Consider the following 19267-nt stretch of genomic DNA (forward strand, 5'->3'; position numbering starts at 1 on the left):
TTTACTATAAAATAGGCAGAAGGAGCATTCGTTTCCTTTTCATTCCTAACATAATAATCTGTGATTATTTACTGTGTGTGAATAAAAAAGATTTCTGACCATTTGTCTTACAGTGGATTTCATGATAGAGATGCATATATGGTTCCTGGCTTTATACTCCCTGAGCTGAAAAGGTGAGGGGATGCGGAAATGAATCTTAGAATCTGCAGTAAGTAGTTTTATTCCTGTTTCCTTATGGATGAGCCATGTTGACATCTAAAGACCCTTAATCTAAGACTCAATAATCTTTGGTCTTCAGTTACAAATTCCATTGCATTCTATATTAAAAACTGATTTAGGAAATAGTGCCTCTTTAACTCAGGGCTTTCCATGACATGACCTATCTTTAGGCAGTATTTATTGGGTAAGAGCAGGCGCAGCTTTGCCCCAGTTTCTTCATATGGATGAAAATGTGGATAGTAATCGTATCGCAGACTCTCATAAGATTGTTATGAGGACAATCCATGTAAAATACTTAGAACCATGCATGGCAATATAAGTGCTCAATAAAAATCAGCTGCTGCTATTATCACCACCCCTTCGTGTGTGTGTGTGTGTGTGTGTGTGTGTGTGTGTGTGTGGCAGTGGAAGTTCCTTGGGGTAAAGATATGCTATGATAAGGATCATTTGATAATTAAATCAATTAAATAAAACTTTCTAGCATTACTATAAATCTCAGACACTATGGCAGGTACTAGGAGGTACTAGGAGTTCAAATACGAACAAGAAGCTCACAATCTAATTGGGGTAAATTGATGTGTACACAATCATAGTATAGTAAGGAGGGACTTAATAATACAATTTGTGCCGAGGGGATAAAGAATGGTATCATAGAGTTATGGACATTAGAATTGAGTTTATGGACCAAGTAGAGAAGGATTTTGACAGATGGAGAAGAGGAGGAATAGAGATTCAAGTAAAGTAAAAAGCTTCCCTTAAAACAGAGTGTGGCTGGAGGGGAGTGGTGTGAGGAAGGTAGGTGGTGCCAGGCTTTAGAGGACCTTCTTTGCATGTGAAGAAAAGTGAAATTCATTGAACTTGTTAAAACTCTGTAGCAAGGGAAGTGTTATGATTATCTTTAGGTTTATCAAAATTATTTTTAGAACAGCAATACATCATACAAAATGATCAGTTAGGAGAGTATGGTCTCAGGATGATATGATGTGAGTTTGAACATGAACATTGGAATGCAGACGAGGGAGCAGACTGTGTGGTTTTTAGAGAAGAGACACTAGAACTTGAAGCATAATAAGCATGGGTAGTCAAGGACAAGGAGGCCTCTGGGCACCAGGTTGGGTGACCAAGGGGTGGTGAGGACTTTGTCTTCAGGCTTCCTTTCACGTATTTCAGACTTGAGTAAGTGAGACCTGGAAAGTTTTTGTTTTTATTAGCAAAGAAAGAGAAATGTATCAGCTTTATTAGGAATGATTAATTGTAGTTCTTAATCACACTAGTTCTTTGTATTCTTACCTAAGAAAGTTGGCAAACTAATACAGTGTGCAGCTATTTTTATATTTAAGTTTGGTTTTCTGTGTAACCTACACTTTTTTGGTAATGCAAATCTTGTTAGAGATTTGGAAACAGGCAATGAACTAAAAATTGCAAACTTTAAGTCTTGTTTCAGATATCAATAAAAATATATTGATTGGTTGGGGTACTTCACAGATCACACTAGGTTTCTAAGACAGCCATATGCTAAGAGGAATTATTTAGAAATGTAGTTCCTTGGCCCAGAATATTTATCTGGATAAACAAGATCTAAAAATGCTTCTTTAAGAGTATAATATATATATATATATATATATATATATGTGTGTGTGTATGTGTATATATACATGCAAATGTGTGTATGCGTATATATGATAGGTGGATAAACATGCATGTACACATACACTGAGAAAGGGGGAATGGGAGAGAGAGTATGTGTATTTCATATAATTCCCTTCATTCCAATACTATTAACGAAGTCTTAGTAACACTTGCTCATTTAGTAACCACATAGGATTCTTTACTCCAGTGGGAAATTTGGTTATGAAAACAGCATGAATCAGATGATCTCACCCTGAATACGGCATAATATCTTCCAGACCCAAGTTGTCTTCAAATCAACTCAGACCATGTTTGAAATACCAGATGTTCCATACTCTTTTTTTCCTTTTTCTTTAAAGTATCTGACATGTAATACCCCTTTCTGGGTCAGAAGGGTGACCTGAAATGTTTCCAACCTATTTGGCTGCTTAAAATTATGAATATGAATAAATTGATTCCATTCCCATTTCTTTTTCTAATATAAGCAGAGGATAAAAGGGTTTTTGAAGGCACAGATCCTGGGAATATAAATTCAGTTTATGGAGCCTGTAGTTAAAGATACTTAAGTCCTATTTGTCTATGACTTGTGTTTCATAGTAAATATTATAGAGTCATTTTTATTTTTTTCTTGGGACCTTGATAGATATTCCCAAAGCCTGACTGTAATTTCTCCCAATATTGTCAATCCAAAGGACCTGTTTTCCTGGATGCTGAAGAAGAAAAATTAATTTATCATAACCTTTTATTAACGCTGGCCAGAATGTGTTACTAAAATTATACGAAGTAGCTTCAAGACTTGTGCACTTATGAAAAACATATGTTTTTAGGCACTAAATTTTGAGTCTGCAGGGAATACCATATCACATTTGCTGTTGAAATAATTACATGCAACAGGACTGAGTTTAATCACTCACAACTTAAATCTTTTGTTTCCTGTGCATACTTTATAAAACTTCTCCATCAAACTGAGTTACAAGTGATTCTGACTTATAAGAGTCATTAATGTATTAGCTTTTTCAAATAATCATTTTCTATTTAGTGATTATATGTTGAGCACATGACCATGCTGAATAATAACCACACTAAGACAAAGTTAATCTGACACATGATTAATCCAACCCTCTGGGCTCCCCTTCCTCCCCACCACTCTCTCCCACATACCCCTGTATGTACCCTGGACACCATTAAATAACACCTTCTTTATTTATATTCCTCCCCAAGAGTTCTCCAGCAGAGACATCTGGGCAGAAACTAACCTACAAGATTTGGATGTCCAATAATAATAATAGCGTTGGCTCTTCAGGAAAGGAGAAGGACCCTAAGGAGAAGGTGTGGTCTATGCTAAGGGTAAAAAGAAGGGATGAGAAGAATTCTGGGTCCTGGACTTAACTGAAAACTTTGTGTTCAGGATTTCCTTAATAATGGAAAATAATGTGAGAGAATAATGAATAATGTGAAGTAAATAATGGAGACAAATTAGAGGAGCTCTTAGGGTGGATGGGGTTCCAGATCCTTGAACTGAAACCAAGAGGAGTTGAGGAACCTCAGTTCTTGTGACGCTCTGCCCAAAATAGGCCCTAAGAAACTGCTTGGGGCAGTTCTGGCTGGGAAACTCCTTTTAGCACAGATGAGAATCCATATGCTTTCCTTCATCTGATAAATGTTTGACTTCTGAAGGGGAGAATAGCAGATGATTAGATGTCTCAGTTGAGGTGGGAACAGAGTAGAAGAAATTTGCCTTACATCTGTAGAGGTATGTATGCTGCCATGCAATTTTATAATATAAGTTGGATTTAACAACTGCATTCTAAATTATAATTCAGTCTGAAACTAGGCACATCCTAAACAAGGAAAACACCAGAGCATGAATCACGTGTCTTCTTTCTTGGAGAGGCATTGTGCTTTTATCCAAACAGAGGGTTAATAAAGAGGATAAAAATATGGAAAAAATTCTCATCCAATAATGTGGCGTAGTTCTTAGGCATAGTCATAGATCTTCAGTGCTGGTATCAATGAGGTTTAAGTTTTGTATCTATATACTTGTAGCCATAAAATAATTTTTCTATTGAAATGTTTTCAGGAAAATAAGTTTATTGCCAGTCTGAAACTAATTGCTCTAGCTGCTAAAGTGATTTTGAAAAGTTGATGTCATTTTTGTTTGTGGTATGTGTGTGTGTGTGTGTGTGTGTGTGTGTGTGTTTAATTAAAACTGCTTCCTGTGGGTTATAGTAGGAGAAAGTGTATCATTTTGCTGTGACCTCATTCCACTCTTTTTCACTTCCTTAGTCTCCATTTGTGATCTTTAAAGGTTCCTTCACACTTAAGTCTGAGCATATGGGGAAGATGAAAGTGTATGTGTTTGGAATGGTAGAGGGCACTTTATCCAGACGGTCACAAACTGTCTGGAAAGAGTCCATAAAGAGATTAAATTTACCTTCCAGGCAGGGCCAAAGGGCAAAAGAACCCTGGAATAATACTTTCTGGGTTTTCCATGGAAGCCCACAGATCTAGGTTTCTCAAGTTACTGCTTTTCCCAAGGCCTGGTCTCCTGGTCCCTGTGAAGGCTGCCTGAGCCTCCACTAGCAGACCTTGAGAGGTGCTCTTGCTCCTCACCCATCCCCATTGCCCTGTGGCTTCCCTCTTTACCACTCTGGCTTGTCTCTGAGGATGTCATCCTCAAGCCGGTAGCCTAAGACATGGCATTGAATGCTTCAAGAGGTTTAGTTTCTTCCTTGGGAAAATGAAAAGGAAAACAAAACAAAGTACTCCATCTGCTACAAGGCCAGCCCTGTCACCCTGCAAGTTGCTCTACAATTTTTTGGCTCTTCCCTTGCCCTCTTCTGTCACAGGCCTTGTGTATGGTATTTCCTCTGCCCTGAATACACTTCTCTGAGCTGAGTTAAATGCTGTTCAGCCTTTTCATCGCAATTCATGTACCTCTCTTTCAACAAAGCTTCCCCAGCCTTCCTTATTTAAGTCTTCTCTTTTTAAAACTCTCAGAAAGCCATCTACACTTAGAGGTGGTACAAAAGTGTTTCTGGATTTGTAGTTCTTTTCCATGGGGCAGAAATTAGCCAGTGACTCTCTTTGGAAGACAAGAGCTCCCATTTGACACTCTAGTCATTCGCCCCAAAAGAACAGTAAAGTAGGAGCCAGCTGTGAAGCAGCACCTCCTCTCCATCCCCACCCCACAACTCCACATTTCCTATCATGGCCTGAACTAGAGTTTTTCAGGTTAACTTTGGAATGACCTTGGCAAAGAGGTGGGGTCCATTCAGGTGCTCCATAGGCTTAGAATTTTATTTTTGATTTACAAAGATAAAAAATTGGTAGGAAAAAACAACTTGCCCTTTTGCAATATAGACTTTGTTAAGTCAGCAGTAGCTACACAGAAGCCTTAGTGTAAAAATTCGGGTGACTCATGGAGGTTCTAGTTACATTAGCTGAATGTTGCATTCAGAAATAGAGAATGAGATCGTATTGTTACAGGATGTTTGCAGTCTTTTATAAGCCCAGTGTTGTTCAGACTAGGCAATTCTAATTTGAAGGCATGTAAGAATTTAAGTAGCCATTTAATTTAGAGGCAGAAGCATATTTCTAGATATCTGTCAGCAAATATCAGGATTGTATACATATATGTAAATTTGTATATATACGCAAGTTCTGTGTCATGAGGTAAAAATGCATTCCATATTGTGAATTACATAAAAGAGAGGTTAAAAGCCTCTGATTTAAGCTAAGCTATGTGATTAAGCCTTAATGACATAATCAAAATTTTCATTTCGGATTAGAGTTTATTTAGCAGGAGATACATGAACATAGTATGAGTCATATCCACTTAACAGGCACATTCAGGACTAACTCTTCTGTAATGGAAAATTAGAAAGGGCTTGAAAAAGAATACACTTTTTTGGATTTGCTTTTCATTTTACTATGGATATTATAATAGAGAAAACATAAAATTATGCTTCTTACACAAGACCAGCAAACAATCTCCCTCTGTCTTTTGTTTAACCTACTTTATTTCCATACTATGTGAACTGTGATTATCAGTGATAAGGAAACAATTTAATTGCTTTTAAAAAAAAAAGCTTAGTGTTGACGTTAAATATACAATTTAAAGACTTTCAGTTTTTTGAAAATTGGTAATATGGACATGGCAAAGATGATAAAGCTTAGCTAATGCTAGGCAGGTGTTTATACTTAAGAGAGTATACTTGATATGGTCTAACTTAAAAATAATGTGGGTTCCCTTAAGCAGCTAAGTGGACTAGCTGGGTTTGAATATGGCCTTAGTTATGGAAAGAGGATGTGGTCATTTTCTTTAGAACAAAAGGAAAGGCTTCACTTCAACTTCAGGGCATGTCATACTGATCTTTCAAGGAACAAGTTACAATGTGGTTTTGATTGCACAGTGACAAACCCAATGTGGTAAAGTTACAAAAGAGGGCCATTGAAAAATACTATTACTTGCTCAGCTTGAACTGCTACTCTAGGCACTAAACAGTAACCAATTCTTCATGGTCACTGATGCAATATTTAAAACATGGAATAATCTGGTTACTGGTGGTTTGCTCCTGTAATGATATAAGGCTGGCTACTCTCTTTTTTTCTCTAATATCAGTAGTTGGGTAAAAGAGTTTAATTACCATCTTGTGTCCTTCTGTCATCTGCACCCCACTCCTTGCACTTATTAGGCCATGTATCAGCAAGTGCTCAAAGATTATTGTTTAATATGGTAAAGAAGAAAAGATGGTTTACTCTAGCAAGGGTGATAATACAGCTCACCACTCCTTGCCTCCCCACAACTTTAGGCAGAAGAGCACAGGCCTTGGAGTCAGAAAGACCTGAACTCAAATCTCTACCATTTATTAACACTTTGATCTTAAGCAAATTCCATAATCTCTGAGTGTCAACTAAGACATTTCAAAAATGGCAAATAATACTGCCTACTTTATAAGCATTTTATATGCTTTTGTAATATTTTAATGAGAGATAAGTACTTACTTCTATTCCTTGTGTCTTAGTTTATTCCTGCTGCCATAACAAAATACCTTAGACTGGGTAATTTATAAATAACAGAAATTTATTTCTCAAGTTCTGGAGGCTGGGAAGTTCAAAATCAAGGCACTGGCAGATTCATTGTCTAGTGTGGGCTTGCTTCCTCCTACCAAGATGGCACCATTTTGCTGCATCTTCACATGGAGGAAGGTTCAGAAAAGATAGAAGAGAGGAAGTCCCTCAGCTAATCCCATCAATGAGGGTGGAGCCTTCATTGGCTAGCTACCTAATCATTTCATAAAGGTGCAGCTTCTCAGTATTGGTACATTGAGGATTAAGTTGCATCATGAATTTTGGAGAAGCACAAACATTAAAGCCATAGCACTGGCATTCAGTAAGTGGCTATTGTAGCTATTATAGTATTTATCCCAATAAAAATATTATTTCAGTTGTAATTCCTAAAATATGTAATTCTTTGTTTGCTGTAAAATATGGTATTTGGGATGAGCCTTGCTTTTGAAGCTATGGTTTCCTGAGTGTTGTACCTATTGTACTACAGGGCTGTGCTATGGGGCATGTAGTGGCCAAAGACATGAATTCATGACTTCTTGTTACTTGCAATGTTTGTAGTTTTATATACAGTTATATCCTGATGCTTCTCTTTTCATGATAAAAAGCAATCAGAATATAAATTATGTATGCACTTGGAACTGCCATGTATATACCTGGGTATCATCATTGACTAAACATAAGATTTGCTTGAAAGTTTTATTAAAACAAGTGGTAAGTGGCATTAAAAGTGCAAGTTATTGAATTTTTAGATTTGTAAAGAATGTAATAATAGATTCATGTTTTCTTTTTAACAGATGGGCTTAGGTCACGAGCAAGGATTTGGAGCCCCTTGTTTAAAATGCAAAGAAAAATGTGAAGGATTCGAGCTGCACTTCTGGAGGTATTGTTTTAGAAACTGCAACCACATTAGTAATTTATACTTTTTGCAATACTTCCTCAGACAGTGGAGATATCTTGCTAGTCTTCCAGCATGGTTGCTAAGTTGCAGACCTGTTATTGTCTTTTCTGAGAAATGAATACAACATAAAGTGTTCTGTCTTCCTGTCATTAAGTTTGACTTGGTGGATTGGACCATAATAACTGTATTAAGAGTTGTTTGATTTATTTTCTGTCTTTAAGAGTTACTCTGAGCCTGAAATACTGAATATATCTTTCTGGTGGTAAAGAAGTTTGTGGTACTCCTCCTCCAGGACTGTTTAATAATTTATTTAAAAAAAAATTTTTTTTTTTTAGATAAAGTCTTATTCTGTTGCCAAGGCTGGAGTGTGGTGGTATGATCTCAGCTTATTGCAACCTCTGCTTTCTGGTTCAAGTGATTCTCTTGCTTTAGCTTTCTGAGTAGCTGGAATACAGGCATGCGTCATAATGCCTGGCTAACTTTTCTTTCTTGTATTTTTAGTAGAGATGGGGTTTCGTCATGTTGGCCAGGCTGGTCTCAAATTCCTGACCTCAAGTGATCTGCCCACCTCAACTTCCCAAAGTGCTGGTATTATAGGTGTGAGCCACCACTCCTGGCCCTGTTTAATAATTTATTCTCTTCTTAAAAATTGGTAACTTCACATCTCATCTCTACATTTTCAATAAACAAATACAAATACGAATTGAGCATTTATATGTTAGTTATCAGGAAATGAGGTTGAATTTAGGTCTCTTTAAAATTTTCAGCTGTAAAGTTACCATGGAAAAACTTGGAAGCACCTGAATTTTTTTTAAGAAAAAAATGTATTGTAGTGTTTTGGTTTGAATGAAGTGCATATATACACAGACAAATGTTAGTAGGTCAAAAATGTGAATTTTATGTAGATCTTTAGGTTGTTTTGAAAGTACTACTGCATGTCATATAAATCTAAAATCAGTATTTGAAACCTATGCTTATGAATGGCTGTCACGTCCATAATGATAGTTCACAAGTCTGTTCAAAGTTAGAATTAGCAGGAAAAAAAAAAAGGGTAACTATACAATTTTAGGATAGCAGCTACCTTGTTAGGATGTCTCTCATTTGAGAACTGCTTCTGTACTACATATTTCCACAGGAAATCCTTTAGAATAAATAATTTCATCTGCTCTTGGAGATGTCTACAGTGTAAATTAAAGGAGAATATAAACACATAAAATTGTAGACATTAAGCTCTTTTAAAAACTAGTTTATTGAATCAGTTTTCAGAAACAAAGATAATTGTTTAAAATAGCAAAGTCCGTGGAAATCTGCTAGAACTGATACAATTCTTTACGTTTGGGGAGCTAAAATTTTCCAGAAATTTTTTTTTACAAAACTTAAATAGCTCTACCTTGTACTGTCTCTTCAAGGGACATAAAAGTGAGGCAATATGTCGGTCATGTTTTAAAAAGGTAAATTTACTTAATTACAAAATCGTTTTCATGGATTAGAACATCCCAGCTCTTACTGCTCACACTAGTTTCTATTGTGCCTATCAGTTAACTTTACAGAAGACTGCACTGCCCTCTCCTGGGCATAGTTTTTACCTTACAATCTTATAATACGTATAATCCAAAAACCCAAAATCCAAAATGCTCTAAAACCAAAACTTGTTGAGTGTCAACGTGAAGTCACAAGTAGAAAATTTCACATACCTGACCATGTGAGAGGTTGCAGTCAAAATGCATTCAAACCTTTGTTTCTTGTACAAAATTATTTAAACTATTGTATAAAATTACAATCAGGCTATGTATATAAGCTGTATATGAAACATAAATGATTTTATGTTTAAGCTTGGGCCTCATCCCCAAGATATCTCACTGGGTTTATGCAAATATTCCAAAATTTTAAAAAATTTTGAAATCTGATATACTGTTTTATTTTACTTCTTTTAGTTTGGGTAAGAGATACTTAACCTGTATTCTTTTTAGTTCAGCTATGCAATTGCCAAAAACTGCTCATGAGATTTTAAAGCTCATTCCTAAGAGATACCATCTTTTCCCTAAAGCAAGTTAGTTTATAGTAATTTTTGTTATATCTATATTGATCACTTTGGTATTTTCAGATGAAAATATATCAGAGAAAAGATCTCCATGGCATGAAAATAATCCTTTTTATTTCAGTTTTATCATTTAATCAACTGCGTGTAGTCTGAAAATCTAAGAGTCATAAAAGTCTAGGGCTTTGCATATGGCCTCTCATTCAGCTGGTATTGATGAGTCCACCCAGTTGGTATTTCTTAGTAGTTCTCCCATCTTCCTGGCATAAGTCCGGTCACATTTCTCTTAGAATTCTTGATAATTCCCTGACTTTTTCACCATTACTAAAATACCTGAAGCAGGTGCCTTTGACCTCTTCCACATGTAGCCTCTTTCAGTACAGTCTCTGAAGTAAAATATTCTAGACTAGTTGTCCTGAATGTAACAAAGATTCCAGGTCTAGTCTATGGCCACAGAACTTCTGTGTGTGAGGTAGACATGGGATCCCCTGACCCTGCCTACCTAGCCGCCTCCTCCAGCTTCACGGTGATCCTTGACTTAGGACCCTGAGGGTGTCATTGGGCACATTTCAACAATCATAGTTAAATTATTCTCTACCACTTTACTAGTCTGGCCTCTCATACAACCACAAGAATGGGCTTTTGAACATAGATACTATTATATACTTCTGATGACCTGAGAACCCTCAGTAGTTTCCCACTGGATTTATTTTAGGCAGATTTCTTGGCCTTTGACATTAAACCCCAACATCTGGCTTCTGCTTGCTTTTCCAGCCACTCTCACTTCCCTTCCAAGCACCCTGTGCTCCAAGTGCTTAATACATACTATTCCCTGAAATTTTTGTGCCTTATTGCATGGTGTTCTCTGCCTGGAAAACCCTACCATCCACCACTAGGAACCAAAAAGTCTCAGCTCAAGAAATACCTCTGAGAAGTCTTCCCTGCCCATGTATTAGTCTTTTAAGGCTGCCATAACAAAATATCACCAACCTGGTAGTTTAAACAGAAATGTACCTTCTCCCAGTTCTAGAGGCTGGAAAGTTCAAGATCAGGAGTCAACATGGTTGAGTTCTGGTGAGGTCTCCCTTCCTGGCTTGCAGATGGCTGCCTTCTCACCATATGCTCACATGGCCTTTCCTTGGTGTGTGTGTGTGTGTGTGTGTGTGTGTGTGTGTGTGTGTGTGTGTGTGTAGAGGACAAGATCTCTCTCCCTTTTCTTATAAGGTAACCTATTCCAATGGATTGTGACCTTCACCCTATTGCCTCTTTGAACTTTACTTCCTAAAAGCCCCCACTCTAAATGCAGTCATATTAGGGGTTTGGGCTTCAGCATAGGACTTTGAGGAAACACAGTTCAGTCCCCAGCACCCTTTTCCCTGCTTCCACATACCGCCAAGTTGTTAGGAATCATTTTCCTTTTTATCACCTTGCATACTTATAGGAAGCCAGGAAATAATTACCCAGATCTCATTCTTCTTCATCACTCTAATTTCCTGCTAGTGCTGTCATTTTCCCATTGCCAGTGACAAGGGAGCCCATGAGTGTAGTCCTTAAGGGTCAGCCTTCTGGGAAATAGCACAGAGTGCTGAGGCATGGAGAATGAATCTGGAGAGGTGAATGGAAGATGTCGGATCAAGGTTTATCACCATAGTTGCAGGAGACTAAAAATGAATTATTAGACTTAAGGAATTGAGAGTGGAACTTGTAACTTAACTAGTCGAACCTTATTTTACAGATCAAAGAATTAAAACCAAAAGAAGTTAAAATGACTTGTTTGAGCCCATGAATCATTAATAAGAAATATAATTTGTGAATGATTTCTATGTGTCACACACCAGTAAGCACTTATAATAATTTTCTACTGCTGCATACCAAATTTCTACAAACTTTGCAAGTTAAAGCAACATGTAGTAATTAACTCAACATCCATTATTTTATTTTTTGAGATGGATTTTTGCTCTTGTTGCCCTGGCTGGAGTGCAATGGTGCAATCTCTGCTCACTGCAACCTCCATCTCTCAGGTTCAAGTGATTCTCCTGCCTCAGCCTCCCAAGTAGCTGGGATTACAGGCACCTGCCACCGCACCTGGCTAATTTTTTGTATTTTTAGTAGAGACGGGGTTTCACCATGTTGTCCAGGCTAGTCTCAAACTCCTGGCCTCAGGTGATCCACCCGCATTGGCCTCCAAAAGTGCTGAGATTATAGGCATGAGCCACCATACCCACCCAACATTCATTATTTCTTAGGTTAGAAGTCTGGGAGAAGGGGGCTGGCTTAGCTAGATTCTATGCTTAGCACCTCAAAAAGCTGAAATGAAGGTGTTGGTCAGGCTAAGTTCTCATCTTTAAGTTCTGGGGAAGAATCTGCTTTCAAGTTTATTCTTGTTAGTAGAATTCGTTTTCTATGTTTGGAGAACCAAGGTCCCTGTTTCCTTGTTGGCTGTCCACTGGGAGCTGGCTACTCTCAGCTTTTAGAAGCCACTCACATTTGTTGAGGTACAACCCCTTCCATCTTCAAAGCCAACAACACTGCTTAGAATCCTTCCTGCACCTCACATGTCTCCAACTTCCTCTTCTGCCAGCCAGAGAAAACTCATTACTTTTTAAGGGATGACATGATCAGATTAGGCACGCATGGAAAATCTCCCATTTGCCACATAAAAGTAACATAATCATGAAAGTAACACCAAGGTACAGAAGTCATGGGGCCATCTTAAAATTCTGCTTACCACAGCTCTTTATGTACCTGATTTTACCTAATCCTCTTAATATTTATTAAGTATGAGAAATCAAAGACCTAGGAAAGTTGAATTACTTAGATGGCAGAGCTGAATTTGAATTGAGAGTTTGCCAAAACCTTTCTCCATGGCAGAGTAGATACTAGAATGCATATTTTTCACTCTGAGGGCCAGTGAACTTTGAACTGCACCAGGCTGTTGCCTCCGAAGTGTGATTATTGTGATACAGACATCCTTGTGGACAAAGGCATACTTTAACTGTGAGCTCCCTCCTTTTTCAGTATGCCTATGATTAAATAGTAGAGGAAAACAGAAGGCTGAGGAAGCCTGATAACTACCTGATAAGAACTATCTGCTGGGCACCCTTTCAATTAATATTTAGAGATAATGATGTGTGACAGAAACCCAAGGTTTCCAGGAGTTTATAGCCAGTTATTTCATATTGCAGGTATAGTTAATATAATTGCAACCATGTCATTTATCATATTAAGTAACAGAATTATTGTTTTGCCTTACCACTGTTAAAGTCTCCCACTGTTGCATTTTATTAAAAATGTGTTACTTGATTATAACATACATCTGTACACAATTTCTCATTGATTTAGAGCTGGCTGAAAACTAAAAATTCCCTACCATAAATGGATTAATACTTGTGTTGAATTCTATCACAGAGGCCCACGCTTAAATCCATATATGTATATCCCTGTTAGAAAAGGGCAGCTTCCAACTCTTTTAAATTATGGTTTGTAGCAATGCCGTGGCCATGCTTTTAAATCACTATGAATGCTGGCAGCATGTCAAAGCATTTTAGTTTCTACTACTTGCCCTGGAAAAATAGTAAGTTTTACAAATAGTGATACAAAAATTTATTTGGGAGAATAAAGGATAGTTTCTTGATTTCTATGAGCTTGAAACTTGTAAACATGTTTATTTGTCTCAGGCAATACTTTTGGTAGTTTGGTTCTAGAATTTGTTATCCCAAGTTCTCTTTTTCTCTTTCTCTCCCTACCTCCCCCTCACTCTTCCCTTTTCTCCACCCCTTAGATTTAACTCCAGAAGTCTTAAGTTGTGAAGTTTTGAGTATACAATTTTGATTTGCCAGACATATTAATGTTTGCATATATATGTGTTAATGATGCTCAATTTTTGTAGAAATGACTTTTTCATACGAATAACCCTCCTCTATCCTCACACTTTAGAGCTTCACATTCTACCAGTTCACGTTTTCATCTCTTTAAAAAAATCATAAAAAAAGACTTTTAAACTAACTTAATTCTAATCTCCTTCCTTTTTTCCCCCCCAAAGAATTTTTCTTAACATCCTGTGGAGTCTGGAGAGAGAACTGCTCAATAGGACAGTTTAGAAAATTCAGAGATTTGAAAACTGTGCTAAATATGGCAACTGATTTATATACTCTTAAAACTATCAAATCAGTATAGCACAAATAACTTTAGTAAACAAGCTGTTTATATAAATCATCAAAATTTACTTATGGATCACCTGAAGAAAGAGAATCCACAGACCTTACAAACAGCCCCTTGCACATGGGTATTGTGCTCACCCATACCCTGTTTTTGTTTTAGGTTTGTATAAAACCAATTTTTAACATTCTCCATTTTCTTAAGGGTAGTATCTGGGTTGTTTTAGGTTGAAATTGAATATGTGATAAATATCCCACTCATTCTCAGGCCACTCTTGGATAACAAGATCACAGTGGTATCCTTTTCTTCTCCAATTCCTCAACAAAGTTTTTCTTTTAATAAATTTATTGGATTGCTTCCAAGTGACTTTAAAAGATTTTATAGGTATTTCTGAAAGTAAATTTTTTTAGTTTAAATGTGGGAGATTCAGATATAAAACACTGCAGATTAGAACTCTAAGAAAAAGATTCTTTTTTAAATCATCCTTTAGGTTCTGGGGTACATGTGTGGATCATGCCAGATTGTTGCATAGGTACATACCTGGCAAGGTGGTTTGCTGCCTTCATCCCCCCATCACCTATTTCTGGTATTTCTCACCATGTTATCCCTTCCCACCCAGAAAAAGATTTTTAAAACCTAAAACTAGGTAAGTGGTGTTAGCACAGATTTCAACAATAGATAGCTCTTGGCACCTGGTGCTGAGTTTCTGGTATGCTTTCTTGCAGAGTGGTTTGTAACTGGCTCTTCTCCTTGTAGAAAGCGAGCTCCAGTGTAAGGGATCTGCAAGGGATGTGGTCATCCCAGCTGTTTCAGTGATGACAGTTCTAGTTAACCATGCCACAATTCTTGGGTCACAATTTTTACCAAGAGCTCTGTTACCGTAATTCACCACATTGGAGTGAGGATGCAGAGGAGTCTTTGAATAAAGTCATGATTTTTAAAATTATAATGAATCAATCATAGTTTTCCTCTACTTGGAAAACTGAGAATTGTATGTCATAGTATGACTTCTTAGGTATTTCTTTTTTCTCACCACTGCTGCTTTTGGTATGTTGTTTTAACCTGATTTTACTTACTTATTAATAAAGGTATGTTGCGTGGTTGAAGGCATTGGTAGAAAGGCAGAGGCTTCCTGCAATTGTAAATTCTTCTAATGGCCAAGACCAGTAATAATTTTTTTTAAAATACAGAGCTGGTTCTTCTATAATTTGTTAATTTAACTCTTTATATTTAATAGTAAATATAATTTATATAACCAAGCCACAGCTCACCATGGTTTATTAATGCTTTAGAAACCATCAAGCTTTATTTCACTTGTATCTTTTACTATTTATCTTTCAAATTCTAAAATCTGATCCTTCTTATTTTGTGGTATTCATGTTGTACTGGTGTAGAACTTAGATTGTAAACATTTCCCAATTCCAGTATTTATTATACAGCCTTGATCCTTTTAGACATCACTTTGCTAATTATTATGATGCATGCTGTAGCTCACAGCCATATACGGATCTGTTTAGCTATATTAAGAACTAAATTTCCAACCCACCTTTTTCCCCCCTCAGGAAAGCATAATTTTAAACTTGATCCAAAAGCTGTGTGATAGTTTTATAAATAATTACATTGTTTTGTTAACCACAGAGTAAAAGTGAAGAACATACAGTAGTAGGATAACTTGCAGCTTTCCACTAGATGGGAGTATGAGATAACCAGATGCTAGAAAGACTATTTTATAACTGAACTAGAATATGCAAATTCTTCAATAAAATCTTACCAAATAAAGATTTCTGACCAGTGTGCACAAGGAAAGCAATTTGCCTTTCCACCACCCATCTCTTTCTCTCTGTCTCTCTTTCTCTCTTTCTCTAAGAATATACAGGTCAAATCTAATATTTCCAGTTTGCATACTGAAAAGTATTTTAAGAAAATTCAGAATACAACAACCTAAAATCTATAATTAATAATTTATATAATTTGGCAATGAGATTCATTTGGGTTTTTAGTCGCTTTTTCTGTTTCTGATGTAGAGAAATTTTATGATTTATATTAATTTTAAATCTTATTAAACTCTTCTTAATGCTGATTAATACATTGCATTTCTCTGTGATCATTCATAGCATCTGTGAATAACAACAGCTTAGTTTTTTTCTTTCTAAACTTTCTAAAAGTTGATGAATTCTTACAACTTTTTCACATGGCTCTGATTAGTACCTTCAGAACAATATGATTAGAATTGGTGCTAGCAAGGTTGCTTTCTTGCTTCACATCTTAAAATTAATGCAGTATGATCTATGCTGAGTGTCCGGGTTTGTTCCCTCAGCTGCCCCAGGGAACAAATAGAATAGAAACTCTTTCTAGAATCGTTTCTATTTCCCTTTACTAGTTTCTGCTATTATTTTTATTTTCCTTCTTTTTACTTCAGGCTTATTATGCTTTTTCTTAACTTCCTGAGTTGAACACTTAGTACTTTGTTATTTCCTTTGTTCTAATTTGAGTATTTTAAACTATAAATTTTTTATTTAGTTATCTAGTTATTTCAACATGCATACTTAACCTAATTGTATCTAATGTTAATCCATTTTTATAGAGACTGAACAATGTATCTTTAGAATGTATTTGAAAACATTCAAATTGGCACTCTTAATTGTATTCTGCTGTTGCCCTGTATATTAGTCCCAGCTTAAATTTTTAACACCACAAAGTTTCCCTACTCTATTTTTCTGTCACCTTTTCCAGCTTCTTTTCCTCTGCCAGACTTGAGTCCTTACTTTTTCCCTCTACACTTTCCCTAAGAGGCAAAGGTGATCTCTTTAACTCATATTCATTATATATTGTTCCCTGACCACCAAATTTATATTTCCTACGAGGCTACAGTTTTTAACATGAGATTTACATATCCTCCACTGTATAATATCTTTATCTTGTCTCACAGGCATATCAAATTTATCAGTTGTTTCATTTTGGAGACTTCCATCAACCTTCCCTACTCTATACTGCAAATCTGTTCATCTTTTGCATATACTATCTTAATAAATTACATTCCTTCTAATTTACTCATCCCAGAAATTTGGTTTCATTTTTTGAGGGACTAAGTGTATTAGTCTGCTCTTACACTGCTAATAAAGACATACCTGAGACTGGGTAATTTATAAAGAAAAGAAGTTTAATTGACTCACAGTTCAGCATGGTTTAGGAGGCCTCAGGAAACTTACAATCATGGCAAAAGGGGAAGCAAACACATCCTTCTTCACCTGGTGGCACCAAGAAGTGCCTAGCAAAAGGGGGAAAAGCCCCTTATAAAACCATCAAATCTCATGAGTACTCACCACGAGAACAGCATGAGGGTAACAGCCCCCATAACTCAGTTAACTCCCACCATGTCCCTCCCACAACACATGGGGATTATGGGAAATACAATTCAAGATGAGATTTGAGAGGGGACACATCCAAACCATATTATTCTGCCCCTGGCCCCTCCCAGATCTCATGTCCTCACATTTCAAAACACAATCATGCCCTTCCAACAGTCCCTCAAAGTCTTGACTCATTTCAGCATTAACTCAAAAGTCCAAGTCTAATGTCTCATGAGACAAGGCAAGTCCCTTCTGCCTGTAAGTCAGTAAAATCAAAAGCAAGTTGGTTACTTCCTAGATACAATGAGGGTATAAGCACTGGGTAAATACAGCCATTCCAAATGGCAGAAATTGGCCAAAAGTATGGGGCTATAGGCCCCATGTGAGTCAAAAATCCAGTAGGGCGCTCATAAACCTTAAAGTTCCAAAATCATCTCCTTTGACTTTACGTTTCACATCCAGGGTGTGCTGATGCAAAAATGGTAGGCTCCCATGGCCTTGGGCAGCTCTGCCCCTGTGCTTTGCAGGGTACAGCCCCCCCCCCGCCCCGCCCTGGCTGCTTTCACAGGCTGGTGTTGAATGCCTGCAGCTGTCCTTGGATCTACCATTCTGGAGCCTAGAGGATGGTGGCCCTCTTCTCACAGTTACACTAGGCATTGCCCTCATGGGGACTCTGTGTGAGGGCTCCAACCCCACATTTCCCTTCCACACTACCCTAGAAGAGGTTCTCTATGAGGACTGTGCCTGCAGCAAACTTCTGCTTGGACATCCAGGTGTTTTCATACATCCTCTGAAATCTAGGCAGAGGTTCCCAAACATCAGTTCTTATGTTCTGCATACCTGCGGGACCAACACCACATGGAAGCTGCCAAGGCTTGGGGCTTGCATCCTCTCAAGCAATGGCCCAAGCTATACCTTGGCCCCTTTTAGCCACCACTGGAGCTGAAGAAGCTGGCCTGCAGAGTAGCAGGTCTGGCTGCACACAGCAGGGACCCCTGGGCCGGGTCCATGAGAGCATTTTTCCCTCCTAGGCCTCTAGGCCTGTGATGGGAGGGGCTGCTGTGAAGCTCTCTGACATGCCCTAGAGACATTTTCTCCATTGTCTTAGGGATTAACATTCGAGCACCTTGTTTTTTTTTAATTGCATTTTAGGTTTTGGGGTACATGTGAAGAACATGCAGATAGTTGCATAGGTACACATGTGGCAGTGTGATTTGCTGCCTTCCTCCCCTTCACCTATATCTGGCATTTCTTCCCATGCTAGCTCTCCCCAACTCCCCACCCCCTGCTGTCCCTCCCCTATTCCCCCCAACAGACCCCAGTGTGTAGTGCTCCCCTCCCTGTGTCCGTGTGTTCTCATTGTTCAACACCTGCCTATGAGTGAGAACATGGGGTATTTCATTTTTTGTTCTTGTGTCAGTTTGCTGAGAATGATGATTTCCAGGTTCATCCATGTCCCTACAAAGGACACGAACTCATCGTTTTTGATGGCTGCATAATATTCCATGGTGTATATGTGCCACACTTTCCCTGTCCAGTCTATCTTCAATGGGCATTTGGTTTGGTTTCAGGTCTTTGCTATTGTAAACAGCGCTGCAGTGAACATTCCTGCGCATGTGTCCTTATAGCAGAACGATTTATAGTCCTTTGGATATATACCCAGTAATGGGATTGCTGGGTCAAATGTAATTTCTATTTCTAGGTTCTTGAGGAATTGCCACACTGTCTTCCACAATGGTTGAACTAATTTACACACCCACCAACAATGTAAAAGCGTTCCTATTTCTCCACATCCTCTCCAGCATCTGTTGTCTCCAGATTTTTTAATGATCACCATTCTAACTGGCGTGAGATGGTATCTCAATGTAGTTTTGATTTGCATTTCTCTAATGACCAGTGATG

At 37.6% G+C, this 19267-nt stretch overlaps 1 protein-coding gene across 4 annotated transcripts in view; it reads left to right on the top strand.

The window, feature by feature from the left end:
- TES (testin LIM domain protein) overlaps window positions 1-19267 on the top strand; it is a 53730-nt gene that overhangs the window by 15105 nt on the left and 19358 nt on the right. For 2 of the 4 annotated variants that reach the window (XM_009002736.5, XM_009002737.5), the window contains exon 2: window positions 7716-7801. In XM_009002736.5, coding sequence (XP_009000984.1) covers window positions 7716-7801 — 86 coding nt within the window. Of the gene's footprint in view, window positions 1-113; window positions 209-7715; window positions 7802-19267 lie in introns of all 4 variants that reach the window. The other 2 variants (XM_035254188.3, XM_054237470.2) reach the window with 2 other exon arrangements.

The sequence above is a fragment of the Callithrix jacchus genome, chromosome 11, assembly GCF_049354715.1.
Source record: "Callithrix jacchus isolate 240 chromosome 11, calJac240_pri, whole genome shotgun sequence".
NCBI lineage: Eukaryota > Metazoa > Chordata > Mammalia > Primates > Cebidae > Callithrix > Callithrix jacchus.